The sequence below is a fragment of the Corythoichthys intestinalis genome, chromosome 17 (genome assembly GCF_030265065.1).
Source record: "Corythoichthys intestinalis isolate RoL2023-P3 chromosome 17, ASM3026506v1, whole genome shotgun sequence".
Taxonomy (NCBI): domain Eukaryota; kingdom Metazoa; phylum Chordata; class Actinopteri; order Syngnathiformes; family Syngnathidae; genus Corythoichthys; species Corythoichthys intestinalis.
This window is the reverse complement of record NC_080411.1, coordinates 3,044,217-3,072,069: the sequence shown is the minus strand read 5'-3', so window position 1 is coordinate 3,072,069 and position 27,853 is coordinate 3,044,217. Positions and strand designations below refer to the sequence as shown.

At 39.6% G+C, this 27,853-nt stretch overlaps 1 protein-coding gene across 1 annotated transcript in view; it reads right to left on the bottom strand.

Moving 5' to 3' along the window:
• Positions 1-27,853, bottom strand: part of scarb2c (scavenger receptor class B, member 2c) — a 46,290-nt gene that overhangs the window by 7,597 nt on the left and 10,840 nt on the right. The window contains exons 4-10 of the mRNA XM_057819858.1: positions 27,582-27,773; positions 27,374-27,465; positions 24,563-24,682; positions 7,079-7,257; positions 6,894-7,012; positions 4,367-4,440; positions 469-520 (exon numbers count right to left, since the gene is read on the bottom strand). Of these exons, the coding sequence (XP_057675841.1) occupies positions 469-520; positions 4,367-4,440; positions 6,894-7,012; positions 7,079-7,257; positions 24,563-24,682; positions 27,374-27,465; positions 27,582-27,773 (828 nt within the window). The remainder of the gene's footprint in view (positions 1-468; positions 521-4,366; positions 4,441-6,893; positions 7,013-7,078; positions 7,258-24,562; positions 24,683-27,373; positions 27,466-27,581; positions 27,774-27,853) is intronic.

The window sequence follows — 27,853 nt, the reverse complement described above, 5'->3', positions numbered from 1 at the left end:
GGAATTTTGCTTCTCAAGTCCTTAGACAGTTCTTTGGTCCTCTTTCATTTCTCCATGCGCAATGTGGTATGCACAAGGACACAGGACAGAGGTTGAGTCAACGTTAATCCATTTTAACTGGCTGCAAGTGTGATTTAGTTATTGCCACAACCTGTTATGTGCCACACGTAAGTAACATTTACTGTTAATTACACAAATTAGAGAAGCATCCCATGATTTTTCAAAGGGAGACAATACTTTAGTCCCTTTTTTTGGAGTTGATAAATGATAGCGATTTACCCCCCCCCCCCTTTTTTCTTTGGTGTGTTTTCATTGCAAGCAAAATGAAGATATTACTACAAAAGCATTTGTAATTGCAATCATTTTCAGAGAGAAATTGAGCATTATCCGACAGAATTACAGGGGTGCCAATACCGCCTTCAGAATAACATGTTTGGTTTATTGGTATGGAATTATATGTGTGTTTACCTCATTCAGATAAACAACAGGTAAAATCACGGTGCTCACGTTTCCAGTTTGACTGGGGGAAAAAAATCAGAAAAAGGGAGTTACACACCTATATTTCATTATACAGTAGCGCCTCAAAAACAAGAACAAATTTAACCCTCAAAACACCCTGTTTTTGCTACTTTTTTTGTTGTCTGAGAAAGTTGCACGATAGAAATAGTACCTAATCAGAAATCTTACAAGTAGCCAGGCTGTGATTGTCAACATTGGTAAACCTCAACCATGAGAGACAGAATTTGGGGGGAAAAAAAGAAAAGAAAATCACAGTTGAATTTTTAAAGAATTTATTTGCAAATCATGGTGAAAAATAAGTATTTGGTCTTTACCAAAAGTTCATCTCAATACTTTGTTATGTACCCTTTGTTGGCCATAACGGAGGCCAAACGTTTTCTGTAACTCTTCACAAGCTTTTCACACACTGTTGCTGGTATTTTGGCCCATTCCTCCATGCAGATCTCCTCTACAGCAGTGATGTTTTGGGGCTGTCGTTGGGCAACACGGACTTTCAACTCCCTCCACAGATTTTCTATGGGGTTGAGATCTGGAGACCGGCAAGGCCACTCCAGGACCTTGAAATGGTTCTTACAAAGCCACTCCTTTGTTGCCCTGGCTGTGTGTTTGGGATCATTGTCATGCTGAAAGACGCAGCCACGTCTCATCTTCAATGCCCCTGCTGATGGAAGGGGATTTTCACCCAAAATCTCTCGATACATGGCCCCATTCATTCTTTGCTTTACACAGATCAGTCGTCCTGGTCCCTTTGCGAAAATCAGCCCCAAAGCATGATGTTTCCACCCCCATGCTTCACAGTGGGTATGGTGTTTTTCAGATGCAATTCAGTATTCTTTCTCCTTCAAACACGAGAACCTGTATTTCTACCAAAAAGTTCTATTTTGGTTTCATCTGACCATAACACATTCTCCCAGTCCTATTCTGGATCATCCAAATGCTCTCTAGCGAACCGCAGACGGGCCTGGACGTGTACTGGCTTAAGCAGGGGCACACATCTGGCAGTGCAGGATTTGAGTCCCTGGCGGCGCATTGTGTTACTGATAGTAGCCTTTGTTACTGTGGTCCCAGTTGTCTGTAGGTCATTCACTAGGTGCCCCCGTGTGGTTGTGGGATTTTTGCTCACTGTTGAGTTAATTATCGAGGGTTGATTGAATATTTTCTTGATTGATTGAATATTTGCTTGTGCTCATATATACCTAGTACATACATAATACATATTGCCATATTTTTTCTTATTTAAATGATTATTGGAAGGTAAATGTAAATGATTATTGCTTGCTATACTAGGCTGTAGTATAATGTTTAAGTGTTACAAAGTGTTAAAGAGGGTCGGGGTGACAACTGCCTTGCTTCATGGCCGCAACATTGCGTAACTAGACCTTCTAGGACATCTTCAGCATTTTACGTCTAGACTTTCGTCTGGACTTTCGAGGACAATCTTCCATTCGAGGGCATCTTCCATGGCCGCAGCGTTGCATAACTGAAGTGTCTGGGTCATTCTGACCACTTTACCTAAGTGCCTTTGCTTACACACGTGTATTTAGTTAGTTCCACCTACATGCTCACACATAGCCAACCAAAATCACATGGGTGTCTCCAGCTTGCTTTCCCCCTTTCTTTAGAGCGGCACCTTTCTGTGTTAGGACAAACCCCTAATAAAAGAAAGAGCAAGGAGTTTTTTTTTTTTCAGATCAATTTTGGTGACTATACAGCGTAATCCAGCATTTCACTGTCTAGTCCCTCCTTGCTCTCCTTGGCCAAGAAAACTGAGTGTCTTCTCTCCTTATTTTTGGGTAGTTTTACAAATGTCTACCTAAGGGTCTATTTTTGAACTTGACACCCACCGTTCTTGTTCTCATTTTGACAACACGGGGTGAGATCTTGCACGGAGCCCCAGATCAAGGGAGATTATCAGTGGTCTTGTATGTCTTCCATTTTCTAATAATTGCTCCCACAGTTGATTTCTTTACACCAAGCGTTTTACCTATTGCAGATTCAGTCTTCCCAGCCTACAATTTTGTCTCTGGTGTCCTTCGACAGCTCTTTGGTCTTGGCCATAGTGGAGTTTGGAGTGTGACTTACTGAGGTTGTGGACAGGTGTCTTTTATACCGATAATGAGTTAAAACAGGTGCCATTAATACAGGTAACGAGTGGAGCCTCGTTAGAAGAAGTTAGACCTCTTTGACAGCCAGAAATCTTGCTTGTTTGTAGGTGACCAAATACTTATTTTCCACTCTAATTTGGAAATAAATTATTTAAAAATCAAACAATGTGATTTTCTGTTTTTCTTTCCACATTCTGTCTCTCTTGCTTGAGGTTTACCCATGTTGACAATTACAGGCCTCTCTCATCTTTTCAAGTAGGAGAACTTGCACAATTGGTGGTTGACTAAATACTTATTTGCCCCACTGTATATGTTCCCTTTATGCATATGGAGCTTTTCATTCTCAGTAAAAGCAGTGATGCATTCACATTCTTTAATCATAATTGAGAAAATATTATGGTATTGGAATTTAACCCCGAAAATTCCCCTGAAAATGTTTTTTCTTTGCACAGATTAAAATCAAGTCAAATCAAAAACTGTATGCAGTAAATTATCAGTTATCAGTGACTATACAGCTAACTACCCGTTTAGCTATGTTTATTTACAAAATAAAACACAGGGCTAAACTCAATCTACATTTACTCACACACTAATTTCCTTTATTATCGTACATCTACCCATTTATTCAACCTAAAACGCTCTTTGCTGTGGAGATGTGCTAAGGCGGCGACACGGTGAACTTAAAGACGAGCCGCAGATTCGCCATATTTACGCAACATAAATACTACCTGCATGTTTGTTTTTTTTTTTGCTTTTAACCAAGAATCAAGACTGTTTTACGTCCATAACTTCATTTATATGCAATGTTCTATGTGCAACATTTACTCACCTGCAATATTCAAAGCATTAACTGCTGCTACTTCACTCCGATTATTTGCACTGTCTGAACGTTGGGCTATTTCATACGCATTTTATAGTTGTTTATTTAAATTTTATACTTGCAAGTCACTTTTGAAATTTTAACTTATCATGCACTGCAAAGGGGAATACTCCACAATTTCATTGTACAACTGTATAATTACAATAAAGGGCTATTTTATTCTACAAAAAGTTGTGATTGTATAATGAATTTATTAGTAATCTATTTATACAGTATATTATAACTGATTCTGCATGCTTTCCTCAAGTATTAAATTTCTGATGAGAAAATTGAGTGCTTTATTAGCTGTTGAAAACATGCAGTAAATAAAAGAAAAATAAGTTGGTATTTTGGGCAAAAACTTATGATATGTTAAATATTGCTATTGATCTTGAAAATATAGGTGGTTATCTTGGCATTTGGTGATTTTTTGATCCAGAAAATATAGGTGGTTATCTTGGCATTTGGTGATTTTTGTGCATCTAGTGTAAAATCTGAGAATTTTATAGCCATTTTAAGTTTTGTTATACTTACATAAAAAATAATTCATCAGGATTTTATTTGGAAACGACTTTGAATTTTATATGCCGCTGCTCATGGAGACTCATATATGGCCAAGGTAGGCGCCTGTTTTTGTTTAAGGTCGGTAGCAGCTTTGGTCTTTGAAAAAATTTGAAGTTCTTGAAAATAGGCCCCTAACGGATCAGCCCCGTTTCCTATGTCAATAGGTTATGAAGTCTATGGGAAGAAATTATTAGTTTGCAGTCACAAGTTGCCTCGCCTACATGCCTCAAGTCACAAGGACAAAATTCTCAAGCATTTTTATGAACGAAAAAAAGAAAAAGATAATAAAACATGTTTTGCATGCATTCGACTTTCATACCTGAATGTGTCCATTTTCTCGATGTAGACGTTGACCTGGAGACGTTTGGCAGCTTGCAGGACGATTCCAGTGAGCTGCAAAACAAAATCATAAAATAAACTATATGTAAGCCGCAGATGTCCTCACTGTATTATGAGATATTTAAACCAAAAGACATTAACCGGTAAAACTTTATTTGACAGCGGCATCATAAGACTGTCATAAGACAAAATGAACCACCATGAAGCTTTGATCCAATTGGCTAAAAAGCTTCATTGCTTCAAGAAGCTTCATTTGACCATCACTGCTCCCTTCGAGGAGACAGTCAACCTCTGCTCCCACCTGCTGTCAACACTGTTGTCGTCCAACATGCCACCCAGCATGCACTGCAACGTTACAGTAAAGAATGGATGTCATTTGGCAAATTATCTCACTTTTGAATGGATGTCAAAGTTCCGAGCTGGACATTAATGGAGTTAGTGACATAATTTGGCGGATGACACATAATGACATCTATCATACCAGATACCATTACCGTAAATATTGTCAGTTTATGGTAATGTTTTGAACTACCAGTGTGCTATGCTGGTGGTGTGTTTCACCAGTCAGTAAAATGACATTTCTGTATCTGTACTAGGGATGACAATTAATAGAATTTTTACGATTCCGATTCCATTATCGATAGTGCTTAACGATTCGATTCTCTTATCGATTCTAATTTGGGGAAAAAGAAGAACAAACGTTTTGATTGGCATCGAGTTTGTTTAATCAGAAGTCACAACCTTACAAACTCACAACGAGATCAAAAGAGGCCCAAAGCCTCAATGTTAACTGTGGCAATAAGTGGCAAATACACAAGAATGTGTAACATTTTACTGAAACATTTATCTAATAGAAATAAAAAATATTGGTATATATTGGCAGATAGGTTGTTGTTCTGCCTTTGGCAATATGTGTTAAAGCAGGGGTCCCCAAACTTTTTCCTGTGAGGGCCACATAACTTTTCCCTTCTCTGATGAGGGGCCGGGGTCAGTTTGTAACAGAAAAAGTGTGACGATTGCAGAAGTGCATAAATGTAAAAAATTATTGTTTTTCAGAAAGCCACAATCAAATAACCCTTTCTGGATTCTTCACGGAATGAAAGTAAATAAAATAAAAATAATAATATAATAATAATAATTAATAATAAAAACACTATTAATTAAATAGATAATAACCAAATAACCCTCTCTGAATTCTTCAAGGAAAAAAGCCAGGAAATAAATAACACGATTGAGGAAAAAAAAAAAAATCAAAATGACCGGACCAAATGTGGAGGCGGGCCGTATTTGGGCCGCGGGCCGCAGTTTGGGCACCCGAAGAAATGCCGCATCCAAGCGAGTGAGCGAGCGAAGTGAGAGAGGGAAACACTTCTACGAGCCTACGTTCTTTGTTAATGTTAATATCTACAGAGGCAACGCCTGTATGTATCATCTTTTGTGTTGTTGTTGTGTTTCCACTTGCGATCGGACACTTAAATCCAGTTGTGTAGTGGTTTGAACGATGTGCTAATGCTAGCGAACGAATGCTAACCATACTGTTATTAGCAGCTAATCAGCGCTGTTTTACGTTGATGCAAACCAGTTTGTTATTGGGGACGAAATTGATTTGTTTCATTTCTATTCTTAGTGATGGTTGAATAAAGTCAGCAAATTATACCAACGTCTTCTACATCGTCATTTGGGAGTTTAGCTAGCTGTATAGCCAGAACTGAGCCTTAGCCTCTCTGTGAGGACAGCGCAGTCGTATTCCCTCCCGATGCAGTTATCTCCACCTTGCAATGACTGCAAGTCGCTTTGTTGTAATTTTTCCTCGTGAAGTGAAGACACACTTTCGAGCGTTTGAACCTACGTGCTGTCATTGTTATGTTTATGGCTGCAATGCTCGTGCTTACCCATCGTAACCTTTCATTTTCACACTCTTTCCTGGTGAAGTGTAGTCAAACTTTGGAGCGAGTGGTTCTTGGCGCCATGCTAGTTTGATGCGTCTGGACAACAAGACACGTCACGACGCAATACGCGTCTTTAGGAATCGTTAAAGGGATCGTTAAGGCTTTTTCATTGTGATGTCGAGGCCCCGAAACACTCGGAACCGGTTCCGAATTGGAATCGGATTTCGATTCCCATCCCTAATCTGTACACGAGCTCTTTTTCTTGTAATCTTCTATTTGTTGGTGCTAAAATTAGGGTGCGCGTTATTAACGGGTACAATCATTTCCCGTAGATTTTACAAGTAAATTTGGGGTGCGCATTATACACGGGTGCGCCTTATATTCGGAAAACTACGGTAGTCACCAATTTGTAAAGGCATACGTCAGTATTTGTAAAATTGCCAACGGCCTCGGGTTGACAGGTATACGTCCAAGTGAAATGCCACACTGCCTCCAGGTGGCCAGAGCATCAGTTGGCTGATTCAAGGAAACCTAACTCCATACTAAACAAGAGTACCCTGTATATTAAGCCATTCAAGAAAAGAGCAAGTGAAGTGAAACAAAGAATGGATGTCTAACCGGATTGAGATCAACAAAGGTCTGGTGATACTCCTTGCGGGGCTTCATGCCGAAAACTGCCTGAACAAATTTCTCATCTCCCTGGTAGAAGTGCGGCGAGGACATTACGATTGGCGCTTCTGAACGGACAAAAAAATTGACAAGTTATCCACAAAACAGAACATTTAAAAGTGATGTTTCCCCACCTTTTTTGCAGGGCTTTACATTAAGAACGCCTGAACCGAGGCAGTTGCCGGCGGGGACGCAGAAACCCGCGTTGGATGGGTTTACGGATGTGTTTGCGAAAACCTCACTTGGGGGAGCGAAGCGATACCCGGGGATTCCTTTCACCGTTACATCCTTTTCGAACACAGCATATATAGACCTAAGAGAGGAAATGGTGTTAATGAATGAAACTGAGTAAAATGCAAAAGAAATGAGAGATATGCAAAAGCTTAATTGGCCATTTCCATTAAAAAAAAAGGACATTACATTGGTCAGAAAATAATTTTAGGATATTCTACAAAACAACAAATAACAGAAAAGCAAGCTATGTTCATCCTTCTGCTGTGAATTGGAATGAGTTTATCACATCAAATCCATTTGAAGTGGGAGGCAGCCATCCCTCCCACTTCAAACGAATTGGATGTCTATGGCCGTCAGTGGCAGCCAGTGTTGTTTTTGGCAGCCCTTTTAATTTTCTTAGTCTTAGTCTTTTGGACGATAATATTTATTAGTCTCTTAGTCATATTTTAGTCATCTCAAAACGTGTTTGTCTTAGTTTAGTATTTGTCGATGAAAACTTGAGACTTGTTTGTCTAGTTTTAGTCGACATTTACTGAAAATAATTTCTTCTGTAAAATTAAAAAATAAAATGACTCCACAAATCAATAAATGAAGGTTCCCAACTATTTTGAATGAACATTGACAGATCCCTTTTTATACAGGGGGGAAAATAAGTATTGAGTCAACCACCAATTGTGCAAGTTCTCCTATTTGAAAAGATTAGAGAGGTCTGTAATTGTCAACATGGGTACACCTCAACCATGAGAGACAGAATGTGGAAGAAAAAAAACAGAAAATCACATTGTTTCATTTTTAAAGAATTTATTTCCAAATTACAGTGGAAAATAAGTATTTGGTCACCTAAAACCAAGCAAGATTTCTGGCTGTCAAAGAGGTCTAACTTCTTCTAACGAGACTCCACTCGTTACCTGTATTAATGGGACCTGTTTTAACTCATTATCGGTAGAAAAGACACCTGTCCACAACCCCAGTCAGTCGCACTCCAAACTCCACTATGGCCAAGACCAAAGAGCTGTCAAAGGACACCAGAGACAAAATTGTACACCTGCACCAGGCTGGGAAGACTGAATCTGCAATAGGTAAAACACTTGGTGTAAAGACATCAACTGTGGGAGCAATTACAAGAAAATGGAAGACATACAAGACCACTGATAATCTCCCTCGATCTGGGGCTCCATGCAAGATCTCACCCCGTGGCGTCAAAATGATAACAAGAACGGTGAGCAAAAATCCCAGAACCACACGGGGGGGACCTAGTGAATGATCTACAGCGAGCTGGGACCACAGTAACAAAGGCTACTATCAGTAACACAATGCGCCGCCAGGGACTCAAATCCTACACTGCCAGACGTGTCCCCCTGCTGAAGCCTGAACACGTCCAGCCCCGTCTGCGGTTCGCTAGAGAGCATTTGGATAATCCAGAAGAGGACTGGGATAATGTGTTATGGTCAGATGAAGCCAAAATAGAACCTTTTGGTACAAACACAGGTTCTCGTGTTTGGAGGAGAAAGAATACTGAATTGCATCCGAAGAACACCATACCCACTGTGAAGCATGGGGGTGGAAACATCATGCTTTGGGGCTGTTTTTCTGCAAAGGGACCAGGACGACTGATCTGTGTAAAGAAAAGAATGAATGGGGCCATGTATCGAGAAATTTTGAGTGAAAATCTCCTTCCGTCAGTAAGGGCATTGAAGATGAGACGTGGCTGGGTCTTTCAGCATGACAATAATCCCAAACACACAGCCAGGGCAACACAGGAGTGGCTTCGTAAGAAGCATTTCAAGGTCCTGGAGTGGCCTGGCCAGTCTCCAGATCTCAACCCCATAGAAAATCTGTGGAGGGAGTTGAAAGTCCGTGTTGCCCAATGGCAGCCCCAAAACATCACTGCTCTAGAGGAGATCTGCATGGAGGAATGGGCCAAAATACCAGCAACAGTGTGTGAAAAGCTTGTGAAGAGTTTGGCCTCCGTTATTGCTAACAAAGGGTGCATAACAAACTATTGAGATGAACTTTTGGTAGTGACCAAATACTTCTTTTCCACCATGATTTGCAAATAAATTCTTTAAAAATCAAACAATGTGATTTTCTCATGGTTGAGGTTTACACATGTTGACAATTACAGACCTCTCTAATATTTTCAAGTGGGAGAACTTGCACAATTAGTGGTTGACTAAATACTTATTTGCCCCACTGTATCTATGAACAAATGCCGTTTTCGTGCCAAATTTGGTGGGTGGCGGCTTTTAGTCAGGTGCGCCCTTATAGTGCGAAAATTACGGTAATATTTTTGAAGTAACGCTACTTTTTCTTGAGAAAATTTTTTGGGCTAATCTCCCAACCTTTGGTGACAGCTTTCTAAAGCGATATATCGATTCTTGGTGGGAGCTCATCGATAACCTTTTGGGCTACGGTATGTTTACGATATACTGTCACACTCCTATTTGAAATGTACGTGCACGTTTTGGAATCACAGTTTGAAACTAGAAACTGCAATTTCGGGAGAAATTACACCTTGGTCTTTCCTCTGTGGAGATACAAATCTTAGCCCCACTCAGGTCTATCAATAGAATGGACCATAATGCCAGTCAATGGCACTAAACAAATAAAAAGCCATTAGAAAAGATTGGGAGAATTGGACGTCCATGGCCGTCAATGGCATCACCCTCCATAAGCGTCAATGTAATTGGGGAAGTTTGGGGGACACGTCCTATTGATATGTAGTCATTTTCTTTTGATTTTGGGGAAAAAAAAAAAATCCCATTGAAAATGAATGGGAAAAAATTTGGACGTCCATAGTCGTCAATGGCAGCACCCCCCATAAGCGTCAATGGAAGCAGGGAAGTTTGGGGGACATGTCCTATTGATATCTGGTCATTTTCTGTTGATTTGGTGAAATTTTGTTTTTTCCCCATTGAAAATGAATGGGAAAATTTTTGGACGTCCATGGCCGTCAATGGCATCGACATCCATATAGTCAATAGGATCCAAGTACATTGGCATCAGTAGATTCGACATGCATGGCCGTCAATGGCATCAATGCAATGTAAATTCCATTGAAATCCCATTGTAAGTGAAAGGGAACTTTTCCCATTAGAAATGAATGGGAGAGTTTTTGGCAAATTTCTGGGGAACCGTAAGTTTTTTCCAAATTCTGTATACAACTTTTATGCCCCTCAGCGTCCCGGAATTTTTGATACCCAAATTATGTGATTTGGTCAAAAATTGTAGGACTAGATACATTTTTAAACTTTTTTTTTTTTTCGGAAAATTGCCGTTTACGGGCGAACGGAAAATTTTTCGTGGCGTTTTGAAAAATTCCCATCGTCACGCGAAAATTCCGGTCATGCCGATACTTGAACGGTGCCGATCGGGGCTACGGTTTAGGCTGTGCGTTGGCTCAAAAAAACGCGGAGAATAAGATGAATAAATAATAATAATAACTAGAAACTGCAATTTCGGGAGAAATTACACCTTGGTCTTTCCTCTGTGGAGATACAAATCTTAGCCCCACTCAGGTCTATCAATAGAATGGACCATAATGCCAGTCAATGGCACTAAACAAAGTAAAAGCTATTAGAAAAGATTGGGAGAGTTGGACGTCCATGGCCGTCAATGGCAGCACCCTCCATAAGCATCATTGTAATTGGGGACATTTGGGGTACACGTCCTATTGATATCTGGTCATTTTTTGTTGATTTGGGCAAAAAAAAAAAATTCCCATTGAAAATGAATGGGAAAAATTTTGGACGTCCATGGACGTCAATGGTATCAACTTACATAAGCGTCAATGGATACCAAGTACATTGGCATCAATAGAATGAACAAACATGAAGAAATGCCATTAGAAATTAATGGGAAGTTTGGACGTCCATGGACGTCAATGGCATCACCCTCCATAAGCAGCAATACAATCGGGGACATTTGGGGGACACGTCCTATTGATATCTGGTCATTTTTTGTTGATTTGGGGAAAAAAAAAAAAATTCCCATTGAAAATGAATGGGAAAAATTTTGGACGTCCATGGACGTCAATTGTATCAACTTACATAAGCGTCAATGGATACCAAGTACATTGGCATCAATAGAATGAACAAACATGAAGAAATGCCATTAGAAATTAATGGGAAGTTTGGACGTCCATAGACGTCAATGGCATCACCCTCCATAAGCAGCAATACAATCGGGGACATTTGGGGTACACGTCCTATTGATATATGGTCATTTTTTGTTGATTTGGGCAAAAAAAAAAAATTCCCATTGAAAATGAATGGGAAAAATTTTGGACGTCCATGGACGTCAATGGTATCAACTTACATAAGCGTCAATGGATACCAAGTACATTGGCATCAATAGAATGAACAAACATGAAGAAATGCCATTAGAAAAGATTGGGAGAGTTGGACGTCCATGGCCGTCAATGGCAGCACCCTCCATAAGCATCATTGTAATTGGGGACATTTGGGGTACATGTCCTATTGATATCTGGTCATTTTTTGTTGATTTGGGCAAAAAAAAAAAATTCCCATTGAAAATGAATGGGAAAAATTTTGGACGTCCATGGACGTCAATGGTATCAACTTACATAAGCGTCAATGGATACCAAGTACATTGGCATCAATAGAATGAACAAACATGAAGAAATGCCATTAGAAATTAATGGGAAGTTTGGACGTCCATGGACGTCAATGGCATCACCCTCCATAAGCAGCAATACAATCGGGGACATTTGGGGGACACGTCCTATTGATATCTGGTCATTTTTTGTTGATTTGGGGAAAAAAAAAAAATTCCCATTGAAAATGAATGGGAAAAATTTTGGACGTCCATGGACGTCAATTGTATCAACTTACATAAGCGTCAATGGATACCAAGTACATTGGCATCAATAGAATGAACAAACATGAAGAAATGCCATTAGAAATTAATGGGAAGTTTGGACGTCCATAGACCTCAATGGCATCACCCTCCATAAGCAGCAATACAATCGGGGACATTTGGGGTACACGTCCTATTGATATCTGGTCATTTTTTGTTGATTTGGGCAAAAAAAAAAAATTCCCATTGAAAATGAATGGGAAAAATTTTGGACGTCCATGGACGTCAATGGTATCAACTTACATAAGCGTCAATGGATACCAAGTACATTGGCATCAATAGAATGAACAAACATGAAGAAATGCCATTAGAAATTAATGGGAAGTTTGGACGTCCATGGACGTCAATGGCATCACCCTCCATAAGCAGCAATACAATCGGGGACATTTGGGGTACACGTCCTATTGATATCTGGTCATTTTTTGTTGATTTGGGGAAAAAAAAAAAATTCCCATTGAAAATGAATGGGAAAATTTTGGACGTCCATGGACGTCAATGGTATCAACTTACATAAGCGTCAATGGATACCAAGTACATTGGCATCAATAGAATGAACAAACATGAAGAAATGCCATTAGAAATTAATGGGAAGTTTGGACGTCCATGGACGTCAATGGCATCACCCTCCATAAGCAGCAATACAATCGGGGACATTTGGGGGACACGTCCTATTGATATCTAGTCATTTTCTGTTGATTTGGGGGAAAAAAAAAAATTCCCATTGAAAATGAATGGGAAAAATTTTGGACGTCCATGGACGTCAATGGTATCAACTTACATAAGCGTCAATGGATACCAAGTACATTGGCATCAATAGAATGAACAAACATGAAGAAATGCCATTAGAAATTAATGGGAAGTTTGGACGTCCATGGACGTCAATGGCATCACCCTCCATAAGCAGCAATACAATCGGGGACATTTGGGGGACACGTCCTATTGATATTTAGTCATTTTCTTTTGATTTGGGAGAAGAAAAAAAATTTCCCATTGAAAATGAATGGGAAAAATTTTGGACGTCCATGGACGTCAATGGTGTCAACTTACATAAGCGTCAATGGAATCCAAGTACATTGGCATCAATAGAATGAACAAACATGAAGAAATGCCATTGGAAATGTATGGGAAGTTTGGACGTCCCTGGACGTCAATGGCATCACCCTCCATAAGCAGCAATGCAATCGGGGACATTTGGGGGACACGTCCTATTGATATCTAGTCATTTTCTGTTGATTTGGGGGAAAAAAAAAAAATTCCCATTGAAAATGAATGGGAAAATTTTTGGACGTCCATGGATGTCAATGGCAGCACCCCCCATAAGCGTCAATGGAGTTGGGGACGTTTGGGGTATACGTCCTATTGATATCTGGTCATTTTCTGTCGATTTGGAGAAATTTAGTTTTTTCCCCATTGAAAATGAATGGGAAAAATTTTGGACGTCCATGGATGTCAATGGCAGCACCCCCCATAAGCGTCAATGGAGTTGGGGACGTTTGGGGTATACGTCCTATTGATATCTGGTCATTTTCTGTCGATTTGGAGAAATTTAGTTTTTTCCCCATTGAAAATGAATGGGGAAAATTTTGGACGTCCATGGAAGTCAATGGCAGCACCCCCCATAAGCGTCAATGGAATTGGGGAAGTTTGGGGGACACGTCCTATTGATATCTGGCCATTTTCTGTTTATTTGGGGAAATTTTGTTTTTTCCCCATTGAAAATGAATGGGAAAAATTTTGGACGTCCGTGGCAGTCAATGGCATCGACATCCATATAGTCAATTGAATCCAAGTACATTGGCATCAGTAGATTCGACATGCATGGCCGTCAATGGCATCAATGCAATGTAAATTCTATGGAAATCCCATTGGAAGTGAATGGGACTTTTCCCATTCGAAATGAATGGGATAGTTTTTGGCAAATTTCCGAGGAAGCGTAATTTTTTTCCAAATTCTGTATACAACTTTTATGCCCCTCACCGTCCCGGAATTTTTGATGCCCAAATTATGTGATTTGGTCAAAAATTGTAGGACTAGATACATTTTGAAACTTTTTTTTTTTTCATGGAAAATTGCCGTTTACGGACGAACGGAAAAATTTTCGGGGCCATTTGTAAAGTTTCCTGTGTCACGCGAAAATTCCGGTCGTGCCGATACTTGAACGGTGCCGATCGGTCTAACGGTTCGGGCTGTGAAGCGCGCGTTTTTTTTCCATTCAAAATGAATAGGAAAGTTTTTGGCAAATTTCCGGGGAACCGTAAATTTTTGCCAAATTCTGTATACAACTTTTATGCCCCTCAACGTCCCGGAATTTTTGATGCCCAAATTATGTGATTTGGTCAAAAATTGTAGGACTAGATACATTTTGAAACTTTTTTTATTTTTCGGAAAATTGCCGTTTACGGGCGAACGGAAAATTTTTCGTGGCGGTTTGAAAAATTCCCATCGTCACGCGAAAAATCCGGTCGTGCCGATACTTCAACGGTGCCGATCGGTGCTACGGTTTGGGCTGTGCGTTGGCTCAAAAAAACGCGGAGAATTATTGAATAATAATAATAATAATAACTAGAAACTGCAATTTCGGGAGAAATTACACACCTTGGTCTTTCCTCTGTGGAGATACAGATCTTAGCCCCACTCAGGTCTATCAATAGAATGGACCATAATGCCAGTCAATGGCACTAAACAAAGTAAAAGCCATTAGAAAAGATTGGGAGAATTGGACGTCCATGGCCGTCAATGGCATCACCCTCCATAAGCGGCAATCCAATCAGGGACATTTGGGGGACACGTCCTAATGATATCTAGTCATTTTCTGTTGATTTGGGGAAAAAAAAAAAATTCCCATTGAAAATGAATGGGAAAAATTTTGGACGTCCATGGACGTCAATGGTATCAATTTACATAAGCGTCAATGGAATCCAAGTACATTGGCATCAATAGAATGAACAAACATGAAGAAATGCCATTGGAAATGAATGGGAAGTTTGGACGTCCGTGGCCGTCAATGGCATCACCCTCCATAAGAGGCAATGCAATCGGGGACATTTGGGGGACACGTCCTATTGATATCTAGTCATTTTCTGTTGATTTGGGAAAAAAAAAAAAATCCCATTGAAAATGAATGGGAAAAATTTTGGACGTCCATGGACGTCAATGGTATCAAATTACATAAGCGTCAATGGAATCCAAGTACATTGGCATCAATAGAATGAACAAACATGAAGAAATGCCTTTGGAAATGAATGGGAAGTTTGGACGTCCATGGACGTCAATGGCATCACCCCCCATAAGCGGCAATGCAATCGGGGACATTTGGGGGACACGTCCTAATGATATCTAGTCATTTTCTGTTGATTTGGGGAAAAAAAAAAATTCCCATTGAAAATGAATGGGAAAAATTTTGGACGTCCATGGACGTCAATGGTATCAACTTACATAAGCGTCAATGGAATCCAAGTACATAGGCATCAATAGAATGAACAAACATGAAGAAATGCCTTTGGAAATTAATGGGAAGTTTGGACGTCCGTGGACGTCAATGGCATCACCCTCCATTAGCAGCAATGCAATCGGGCACATTTGGGGGAAACGTCCTATTGATATCTAGTCATTTTCTGTTGATTTGGGGGGAAAAAAAAAAATTCCCATTGAAAATGAATGGGAAAAATTTTGGACGTCCATGGACGTCAATGGTATCAACTTACATAAGCGTCAATGGAATCCAAGTACATTGGCATCAAAAGAATGAACAAACATGAAGAAATGCCATTGGAAATGAATGGGAAGTTTGGACGTCCCTGGACGTCAATGGCATCACCCTCCAGAAGCAGCAATGCAATTGGGGACATTTGGGGGACACGTCCTATTGATATCTAGTCATTTTCTGTTGATTTGGGGAAAAAAAAAAATTTCCCATTGAAAATGAATGGGTAAAATTTTGGACGTCCATGGACGTCAATGGCAGCACCCCCCATAAGCATCAATGGAGTTGGGGACGTTTGGGGTATACGTCCTATTGATATCTGGTCATTTTCTGTTGATTTGGAGAAATGTAGTTTTTTCCCCATTGAAAATGAATGGGAAAAATTTTGGACGTCCATGTAAGTCAATGGCGGCACCCTTCATAAGCGTCAATGGAATTGGGGAAGTTTGGAGGACACGTCCTATTGATATCTGGTCATTTTCTGTTGATTTGGGGTAATTTTGTTTTTTCCCCATTGAAAATGAATGGGAAAAATTTTGGACGTCCATGGCAGTCAATGGCATCGACATCCATATAATCAATTGAATCCAAGTACATTGGCATCAGTAGATTCGACATGCATGGCCGTCAATGGCATCAATGCAATGTAAATTCCATTGGAAATCCCATTGGAAGTGAATGGGACTTTTCCCATTCGAAATGAATGGGATAGTTTTTGGCAAATTTCCGAGGAAGCGTAATTTTTTTCCAAATTCTGTATACAACTTTTATGCCCCTCACCGTCCCGGAATTTTTGATGCCCAAATTATGTGATTTGGTCAAAAATTGTAGGACTAGATACATTTTGAAACTTTTTTTTTTTTCACGGAAAATTGCCGTTTACGGACGAACGGAAAAATTTTCGGGGCCATTTGTAAAGTTTCCTGTGTCACGCGAAAATTCCGGTCGTGCCGATACTTGAACGGTGCCGATCGGTCTAACGGTTCGGGCTGTGAAGCGCGCGTTTTTTTTCCATTCAAAATGAATAGGAAAGTTTTTGGCAAATTTCCGGGGAACCGTAAATTTTTGCCAAATTCTGTATACAACTTTTATGCCCCTCACCATCCCGGAATTTTTGATGCCCAAATTATGTGATTTGGTCAAAAATTGTAGGACTAGATACATTTTGAAACTTTTTTAATTTTTCGGAAAATTGCCGTTTACGGGCGAACGGAAAATTTTTCGTGGCGGTTTGAAAAATTCCCATCGTCACACGAAAAATCCGGTCGTGCCGATACTTGAACGGTGCCGATCGGTGCTACGGTTTGGGCTGTGCGTTGGCTCAAAAAAACGCGGAGAATTATTGAATAATAATAAAAAATAACTAGAAACTGCAATTTCGGGAGAAATTACACACCTTGGTCTTTCCTCTGTGGAGGTACAGATCTTAGCCCCACTCAGGTCTATCAATAGAATGGATCATAATGCCAGTCATTGGCACAAAACAAAGTAAAAGCCATTAGAAATGAATGGGAGAATTGGACGTCCATGGACGTCAATGGCGGCACCTTTCATAATTGTTAATGGAATCGGGGAAGTTTGGGGGACACGTCCTAATGATATCTAGTCATTTTCTGTTGATGTGGGAAAAAAAAAAAAAATTCCCATTGAAAATGAATGGGAAAATTTTTGGACGTCCATGGACGTCAATGGTATCAACTTACATAAGCGTCAATGGAATCCAAGTACATTGGCATCAATAAAATGAACAAACATGAAGAAATGCCATTGGAATTAATGGGAAGTTTGGACGTCCGTGGACGTCAATGGCATCACCCTCCATAAGCAGCAATGCAATCGGGCACATTTGGGGGAAACGCCCTATTGATATCTAGTCATTTTCTGTTGATTTGGGGGAAAAAAAAAAATTCCCATTGAAAATGAATGGGAAAAATTTTGGACGTCCATGGACGTCAATGGTATCAACTTACATAAGCGTCAATGGAATCCAAGTACATTGGCATCAAAAGAATGAACAAACATGAAGAAATGCCATTGGAAATTAATGGGAAGTTTGGACGTCCGTGGACGTCAATGGCATCACCCTCCATAAGCAGCAATGCAATCGGGGACATTTGGGGGACAGGTCCTATTGATATCTAGTCATTTTCTGTTGATTTGGGGAAAAAAAAAAAAATTCCCATTGAAAATGAATGGGTAAAATTTTGGACGTCCATGGACGTCAATGGTATCAACTTACATAAGCGTCAATGGAATCCAAGTACATTGGCATCAATAGAATGAACAAACATGAAGAAATGCCATTGGAATTTAATGGGAAGTTTGGACGTCCATGAACGTCAATGGCATCACCCTCCATAAGCGGCAATGCAATCGGGGACATTTGGGGGACACGTCCTAATGATATCTAGTCATTTTCTGTTGATTTGGGGAAAAAAAAAAAATTCCCATTGAAAATGAATGGGAAAAATTTTGGACGTCCATGGACGTCAATGGTATCAATTTACATAAGCGTCAATGGAATCCAAGTACATTGGCATCAATAGAATGAACAAACATGAAGAAATGCCATTGGGATTTAATGGGAAGTTTGGACGTCCCTGGATGTCAATGGCATCACCCTCCATAAGCAGCAATGCAATTGGGGACATTTGGGGGACACGTCCTATTGATATCTAGTCATTTTCTGTTGATTTGGGGAAAAAAAAAAATTTCCCATTGAAAATGAATGGGTAAAATTTTGGACGTCCATGGACGTCAATGGCAGCACCCCCCATAAGCGTCAATGGAGTTGGGGACGTTTGGGGTATACGTCCTATTGATATCTGGTCATTTTCTGTTGATTTGGAGAAATGTAGTTTTTTCCCCATTGAAAATGAATGGGAAAAATTTTGGACGTCCATGTAAGTCAATGGCGGCACTGTTCATAAGCGTCAATGGAATTGGGGAAGTTTGGGGGACACGTCCTATTGATATCTGGTCATTTTCTGTTGATTTGGGGTAATTTTGTTTTTTCCCCATTGAAAATGAATGGGAAAAATTTTGGACGTCCATGGCAGTCAATGGCATCGACATCCATATAATCAATTGAATCCAAGTACATTGGCATCAGTAGATTTGACATGCATGGCCGTCAATGGCATCAATGCAATGTAAATTCCATTGGAAATCCCATTGGAAGTGAATGGGACTTTTCCCATTCGAAATGAATGGGATAGTTTTTGGCAAATTTCCGAGGAAGCGTAATTTTTTTCCAAATTCTGTATACAACTTTTATGCCCCTCACCGTCCCGGAATTTTTGATGCCCAAATTATGTGATTTGGTCAAAAATTGTAGGACTAGATACATTTTGAAACTTTTTTTTTTTTCACGGAAAATTGCCGTTTACGGACGAATTGAAAAATTTTCGGGGCCATTTGTAAAGTTTCCTGTGTCACGCAAAAATTCCGGTCGTGCCGATACTTGAACGGTGCCGATCGGTCTAACGGTTCGGGCTGTGAAGCGCGCGTTTTTTTTCCATTCAAAATGAATAGGAAAGTTTTTGGCAAATTTCCGGGGAACCGTAAATTTTTGCCAAATTCTGTATACAACTTTTATGCCCCTCACCGTCCCGGAATTTTTGATGCCCAAATTATGTGATTTGGTCAAAAATTGTAGGACTAGATACATTTTGAAACTTTTTTTATTTTTCGGAAAATTGCCGTTTACGGGCGAACGGAAAATTTTTCGTGGCGGTTTGAAAAATTCCCATCGTCACGCGAAAATTCCGGTCGTGCCGATACTTGAACTGTGCCGATCGGTGCTACGGTTTGGGCTGTGCGTTGGCTCAAAAAAACGCGGAGAATAAGATGAATAAATAATAAGTACAACTAGAAACTGCAATTTCGGGAGAAATTACACACCTTGGTCTTTCCTCTGTGGAGATACAGATCTTAGCCCCACTCAGGTCTATCAATAGAATGGATGATAATGCCAGTCATTGGCAAAAAACAAAGTAAAAGCCGTTAGAAATGAATGGGAGAATTGGACGTCGATGGACGTCAATGGCGGCACCTTTCATAATTGTTAATGGAATCGGGGAAGTTTGGGGGACACGTCCTAATGATATCTAGTCATTTTCTGTTGATTTGGGAAAAAAAAAAAAATTCCCATTGAAAATGAATGGGAAAAATTTTGGACGTCCATGGACGTCAATGGTATCAACTTACATAAGCGTCAATGGAATCCAAGTACATTGGCATCAATAAAATGAACAAACATGAAGAAATGCCATTGGAAATGAATGGGAAGTTTGGACGTCCATGAACGTCAATGGCATCACCCTCCATAAGCGGCAATGCAATCAGGGACATTTGGGGGACACGTCCTAATGATATCTAGTAATTTTCTGTTGATTTGGGAAAAAAAAAAAAATCCCATTGAAAATGAATGGGAAAAATTTTGGACGTCCATGGACGTCAATGGTATCAACTTACATAAGCGTCAATGGAATCCAAGTACATTGGCATCAATAGAATGAACAAACACGAAGAAATGGCTTTGGAAATGATTGGGAAGTTTGGACGTCCATGGACGTCAATGGCATCACCCCCCATAAGCGGAAATGCAATCGGGGACATTTGGGGGACAAGTCCTAATGATATCTAGTCATTTTCTGTTGATTTGGGGAAAAAAAAAAAATTCCCATTGAAAATGAATGGGAAAAATTTTGGACGTCCATGGACGTCAATGGTATCAATTTACATAAGCGTCAATGGAATCCAAGTACATTGGCATCAATAAAATGAACAAGCATGAAGAAATGCCATTGGAAATGAATGGGAAGTTTGGACGTCCCTGGACGTCAATGGCATCACCCTCCATAAGCAGCAATGCAATCGGGGACATTTGGGGGCCACGTCCTATTGATATCTAGTCATTTTCTGTTGATTTGGGGAAAAAAAAAAATTTCCCATTGAAAATGAATGGGAAAAATTTTGGACGTCCATGGACGTCAATGGCAGCACCCCCCATAAGCGTCAATGGAGTTGGAGACGTTTGGGGTATACGTCCTATTGATATCTGGTCATTTTCTGTTGATTTGGAGAAATTTAGTTTTTTCCCCATTGAAAATGATTGGGAAAAATTTTGGACGTCCATGGAAGTCAATGGCGGCACCCTTCATAAGCGTCAATGGAATTGGGGAAGTTTGGGGGACACGTCCTATTGATATCTGGTCATTTTCTGTTGATTTGGGGAAATTTTGTTTTTTCCCCATTGAAAATGAATGGGAAAAATTTTGGACGTCCATGGCAGTCAATGGCATCGACATCCATATAGTCAATAGAATCCAAGTACATTGGCATCAATAGATTTGACATGCATGGCCGTCAATGGCATCAATGCAATGTAAATTCCATTGAAATCCCATTGTAAGTGAATGGGAACTTTTCCCATTAGAAATGAATGGGAGAGTTTTTGGCCAATTTCCGGGGAACCGTAAAGTTTTGCCAAATTCTGTATACAACTTTTATGCCCCTCACCGTCCCGGAATTTTTGATACCCAAATTATGTGATTTGGTCAAAAATTGTAGGACTAGATACATTTTGAAACTTTTTTTTTTTTTCCGGAAAATTGCCGTTTACGGGCGAAGGGAAAATTTTTCGGGTCCGTTTGAAAAATTCCCATCGTTGCGTGAAAATTCCGGTCGTGCCGATATTTGAACGGTGCCGATCGGTCAAACGGTTCGGGCTGTGCAGCGTGCGTTTTTTTTTCATTCAAAATGAATAGGAAAGTTTTTGGCAAATTTCCGGGGAACCGTAAATTTTTGCCAAATTCTGTATACAACTTTTATGCCCCTCATCGTCCCGGAATTTTTGATACCCAAATTATGTGATTTGGTCAAAAATTGTAGGACTAGATACATTTTGAAAAAAAAAAAAAATTCTGGAAAATTGCCGTTTGCGGGAAAACGGAAAATTTTTCGGGGCCGTTTTTAAAAAAGCCATCGTCGCGCAAAAATTCCGGACGTTTCGATATTTGAACGGTGCCGATCGGTGCAGCGGTTCGGGCTGTGCGGCGCGCCGAAAAAACGCGGAGAATAAGATGAATAATAATAATAAAAACTAGAAACTGCAATTTCGGGAGAAATTACACCTTGGTCTTTCCTCTGTGGAGATACAAATCTTAGCCCCACTCAGGTCTATCAATAGAATGGACCATAATGCCAGTCAATGGCACTAAACAAAGTAAAAGCCATTAGAAAAGATTGGGAGAATTGGACGTCCATGGCCGTCAATGGCGGCACCCTTCATAAGCGTCAATGGAATTGGAGAAGTTTGGGGGACACGTCCTATTGATATCTGGTCATTTTTTGTTGATTTGGGGAAAAAAAAAAAATTCCCATTGAAAATGAATGGGAAAAATTTTGGACGTCCATGGACGTCAATGGTATCAACTTACATAAGCGTCAATGGAATCCAAGTACATTGGCATCAATAGAATGAACAAACATGAAGAAATGCCATTGGAAATGAATGGGAAGTTTGGACGTCCATGGACGTCAATGGCATCACCCTCCATAAGCGCCAATCCAATCGGGGACATTTGGGGGACACGTCCTATTGATATCTGGTCATTTTTTGTTGATTTGGGGAAAAAAAAAAAATTCCCATTGAAAATGAATGGGAAAAATTTTGGACGTCCATGGACGTCAATGGTATCAACTTACATAAGCGTCAAAGGAATCCAAGTACATTGGCATCAATAGAATGAACAAACATGAAGAAATGCCATTGGAAATGAATGGGAAGTTTGGACGTCCATGAACGTCAATGGCATCACCCTCCATAAGCAGCAATGCAATCGGGGACATTTGGGGGACACGTCCTAATGATGTCTAGTCATTTTCTGTTGATTTGGGGAAAAAAAAAAAATTCCCATTGAAAATGAATGGGAAAAATTTTGGACGTCCATGGACGTCAATGGTATCAACTTACATAAGCGTCAATGGAATCCAAGTACATTGGCATCAATAGAATGAACAAACATGAAGAAATGCCATTGGGATTTAATGGGAAGTTTGGACGTCCATGAACGTCAATGGCATCACCCTCCATAAGCGGCAATGCAATCGGGGACATTTGGGGGACACGTCCTAATGATATCTAGTCATTTTCTGTTGATTTGGGGGAAAAAAAAAAATTCCCATTGAAAATGAATGGGAAAATTTTTGGACGTCCATGGACGTCAATGGCAGCACCCCCCATAAGCGTCAATGGAGTTGGGGACGTTTGGGGTATACGTCCTATTAATATCTGGTCATTTTCTGTTGATTTGGGGAAATTTAGTTTTTTCCCCATTGAAAATGAATGGGAAAATTTTTGGACGTCCATGGACGTCAATGGCAGCACCCCCTATAAGCGTCAATGGAGTTCGGAACGTTTGGGGGAGACCTACTATTGATAACTGGTCATTTTCTGATGATTTGGGGAAATTTAGTTTTTTCCCCATTGAAAATGAATGGGAAAAATTTTGGACGTCCATGGACGTCAATGGCAGCACCCCCCATAAGCGTCAATGGAGTTGGGAACGTTTGGGGTATACGTCCTATTAATATCTAGTCATTTTCTGTTGATTTGGGGAAATTGAGTTTTTTCCCCATTGAAAATGAATGGGAAAAATTTTGGACGTCCATGGCCGTCAATGGCATCGACATCCATATAGTCAAATGAATCCAAGTACATTGGCATCAATAGATTCGACATGCATGGCCGTCAATGGCATCAATGCAATGTAAAGTCCATTGGAAATACTATTGAAAGTGAATGGGAAATTTTCCCATTAGAAATGAATGGGATAGTTTTTGGCAAATATCCGGAGAACCGTAAATTTTTTCCAAATTCTGTATACAATCTTTATGCCCCCCACCGTCCCGGAATTTTTGATGTCCAAATTATGTGATTTGCTCAAAAATTGTAGGACAAGTAGCGTTTTGAAATTTTTTTTAAAAATTGGAAAATCGGCGTTTACGGCCGAACGGAAAAATTTTCGGGGTCGTTTGAAAAATTCCCATCGTCGCACGAAAATTCCGGTCGTGTCGATACTTGAACGGTGCCGATCGGTGCTACGGTTCGGGCTGCGCGGCGCGCCGAAAAAAACGTCAACAATTATTGAATAATAATAATAATAAAGAATAATAATAAAGAAGTACAATAAAGTTGTACAACAACATAACCTTGTTCTTTCCCTTGGAAAGACCAAGGTAATAAAAATAAGTACGATAAAGTTGCACAACAACATAACCTTGTTCTTTCCCTTGGAAAGACCAAGGTAATAAAGTTGCACAATAACAATACCTTGTTCTTTCTTTCAGAAAGACCAAGGTAATAATAATTATTATAATAATAAAGTTGCACAATAACAATACCTTGTTCTTTCCCTTGGAAAGACCAAGGTAACAAGGAAACGGGTACTTTTTTAGGAAGTGTAAAATACTAAATAGGAAGCAAACAGAGACCTCATTCATGCCTCAACAGAACAAATCAGCAATATTTAATTTCATATCCAGATCTGGCTAATGGAAAGGGACACGTTTCCTAACTAAATCCAAACAGAGATAAGACGCTGGGAATAACAGACTGTACACGTGACAGTCGTTGTTGGCTTCTTGACGTTTCCGTCGTGTGTTTTGCTTCTGGGCTGACCTGATTCCCTGTCATCTGACTATTCATCTTTGGTCATTTGATGTGAAGTGTGCATTTCACAATTGTTAAAGTCAGGAAAAACAGTAACGAAAGCACGTGAAGTGTCGTCTGAGTCACCTGCACAGGTCTGAGGAGAACATGTAGAGGGTTTCGTCCTTCGTGATGACAGGATGAAAGGAGGCGCCGTCGGTTCCGTTGATCATGTTGCACTCGTCAGACGTCCACCAATTCAGTGAGCTGCATCCATGGACAAGAAAGAAGAAGAAGACATTGATTGAATTATAGAATAACATGAGTCTGGATTTGAGTTGCCGATAAAAGCATTTTGATATCGGATAATATCGACATTGTTTTTTTTCATGATCGGTTTTGGGCCAACATGACATCACTGTGTGAGCCGTATAAGATATGACAGTGCCTTATTGGCAATTTGCACTTGAACCAAAAAACACTGATCTTTGCACTATTTTGATTTCAACAGTCAATATACAGTAGTAGTGCAATTTAGGCACTTTTCCCATAACAGTTGACGTTCTTATTAGGGCTGTCAAACTATTAAAATTTTGAATCGAGTTAATTTCACCTTAAAAATTAATTAATCGTAATTAATCGCAATTAATCGCAATTCAAACCATCTATAAAATATGCCATATTTTTCTGTAAATTATTGTTGGAATGGAAAGATAAGACACAAGATGGATATATACATTCAACATACGGTACATAGGGACTGTATTTGTTTATTATAATAATAAATAGACAAGATGGTATTAACATTCTGTAAAAGCAATCCATGGATAGAAAGACTTGTAGTTCTTAAAAGATAAATGTTAGTACAAGTTATAGAAATTTCATATTAAAACCCCTCTTAATGTTTTCGTTTAATCAAAAAATAAGCTAGTAGCCCGCCATTGTTGATGTCAATAATTACTTGCACAATGCTCATGGGTGCTGAAGCCTATAAAATCAGTCGCACCCAAGCGCCAGCAGAGGGCGGCAAAACTCCATAAAACATAATTAACATGCGGGCATTTCACTGTACTGTCATTTAAGTCTGTCTGAGTGGGGCATGTGCGTTTATTGCGTCAAATATTTTAACGTGATTAATTCAAAAAATGTATTACCGCCCGTTAACGCGAGTTAAGAGTGTTTATTTGTAAAACTTTGAAGTTGTTACATTTATCATTAGAGTGGAATGAAAAAGTATCTGAACCTTTTGGAATTTCTCACATTTCTGCATTAAATCATCAAATGTGATCCGATCTTTGTCAAAATCACACAGATATAAAAAAAAAAGTGTCTTCTTTAATTAAAACCACCCAAACATTTATAGGTTTTCATATTTTAATGAGGATAGCATGCAAACAATGACAGAAGGGGGAAAAATAAGTATGTGAACCCTCTGCCAAAGGAGACTTAAAAGGCAATTGAAAACAATTTTTACCAAACAATTTAAGTCAGGTGTGTGCCCAATCACTGATAAGTTGTTTAAAGCTGCCCTGCCCACTATAAAACACACACCTAGTAAGAACTGACTTGATGAGAAGGATTGTCTGATCATCATGGCTCGGTCAAAAGAGCTGTGATGAATGATTGTTGATTTGTATAAAGCTGGGAAAGTATACAAAACCATCTCTAAAAGTCGAAGTTCATCAATCGACAGTCAGAGAAGTTGTCTACAAATGGAGAGAGTCTGGCACAGTTGCTTCTCTTCCAAGGAGTGGCTGTCCACCAAATATGACACAAAGAGTTCAGCACAGAATACTCAGACCCTAGAGTGTCTGCTAAAGACTTGCAGAAATCACTGGTCCAATATCTCTGTGCACACATCAAATATATGTAAAACTATGCCCAAGAATGGTGTTCATGGGAAGACTCCACAGAGGAAGCCACTGCTGTCTAAAAAAAATATTGTTCATTTAATGTTCACAAAAAGGTACTTGGAAATCCCACAAAAATTTTGGCTTTTTTTTGTGGACTAATAAAACCAAAGTTGATTTTTTTGAGAGTAACACAAAACCATGAATCATGGTGGAGGCAGCATCATGATTTGGGGCTGTTTTGCTGCCACAGGGCCTGGACAACTTAAATTCATTTATGGAAAAATGAATTCAAAAGTATATCAGGATGTTTTGCCGGAAAACCTCAGGCCGTCTGTCAGACAGTTGAAGCTAAAAACAGGATGGATGCTGCAACAAGACAATGATCCAAAACATAGAAGTAAATCAACAAACAGAATGGTTTCTGAAGAACAAAATACACGTTTTGGAGTGGCCAAGTCAAACTCCAGACTTGAACCCCATTGAAATTCTGTGGCATAACCTAAAGATAGCGATTCATGCCAGACATCCCAGGAATCTGACTGAACTACAGCAGTTTTGTAGAGAAGAATGGGCCAAGATTAGTCCTGATCGATGTGCCAGACGGATCTGCATCTACAGGAAGGATCTGGTTGAAGTTATTGCTGCCAAAGGAGGCCACAAAATATTAAATGTGGTGGTCCACTTACTTATTTCTCCTCCCTACAGTCATTGTTTGCATACTATCCTCATTAAAATATGAAAATCTATAAAGGTTTGGGTGGTTTGAGTTAAAGCAGACACTGTTTTTACATCTGTGTGATTTTGACAAAGATCACATTACATTTGATGGTGATTTTATGCAGAAATGTGAGAAATTTCAAAAGGTTCAGATACTTTTTCATACCACTGTATTTGAGATATTTGACATCTAAAGGCAATAATTGACAAAACTCCAACTAGGTCACACACTCATTTTGACCTTTGTTATGCAAGAAAAACAGTGGAGGATGAGCATGCTAGTAGGATCGTATTTACCAAAGACCATATAATTCAATCAAATGCTTGCTGATAGGTTGTTGATTGAATGTTGAGGAATGTTAAAAGTAATGTGATTGGGCACGTTTACCTTTGATTGTTCCAAGAATCCACTCGACCAAAGTCCATGTAGTTTTGTTGGCCCGTCCAGAACACATATTGTCCATCATTGGAAGCATTGTTCTATAATTACATCACAGAACAAGCCGGATCAACAAAATTCACAGAGGAAGCCCAAAACAGATGAACTCATAACTAGTTTTCATAATATATGATCTCAGTTCCATGTGATTATTGACCTTATAGAAAAGTCCAAAATAAGGATCCACGTCGGGTTTGAAAGCATGGATAGCTTTCAGCAGAGCGTCTTCATATCCCCATAGATGTTCTCCTACTGTACGTGTAGTAAACAGGCCCTCGCCTTTGTCCTTCATGTAGGACGAGATCAGGTTGGCGTAAAAAGGCTCGTTCTTGAACTTCTCCATCACCGTCTAAACAGCAGAGAGTAAAAGGAGGATAATATTTCCTCTCAAGTCAAATTGACATACCGTAATTTTCGGACTATAAGGCG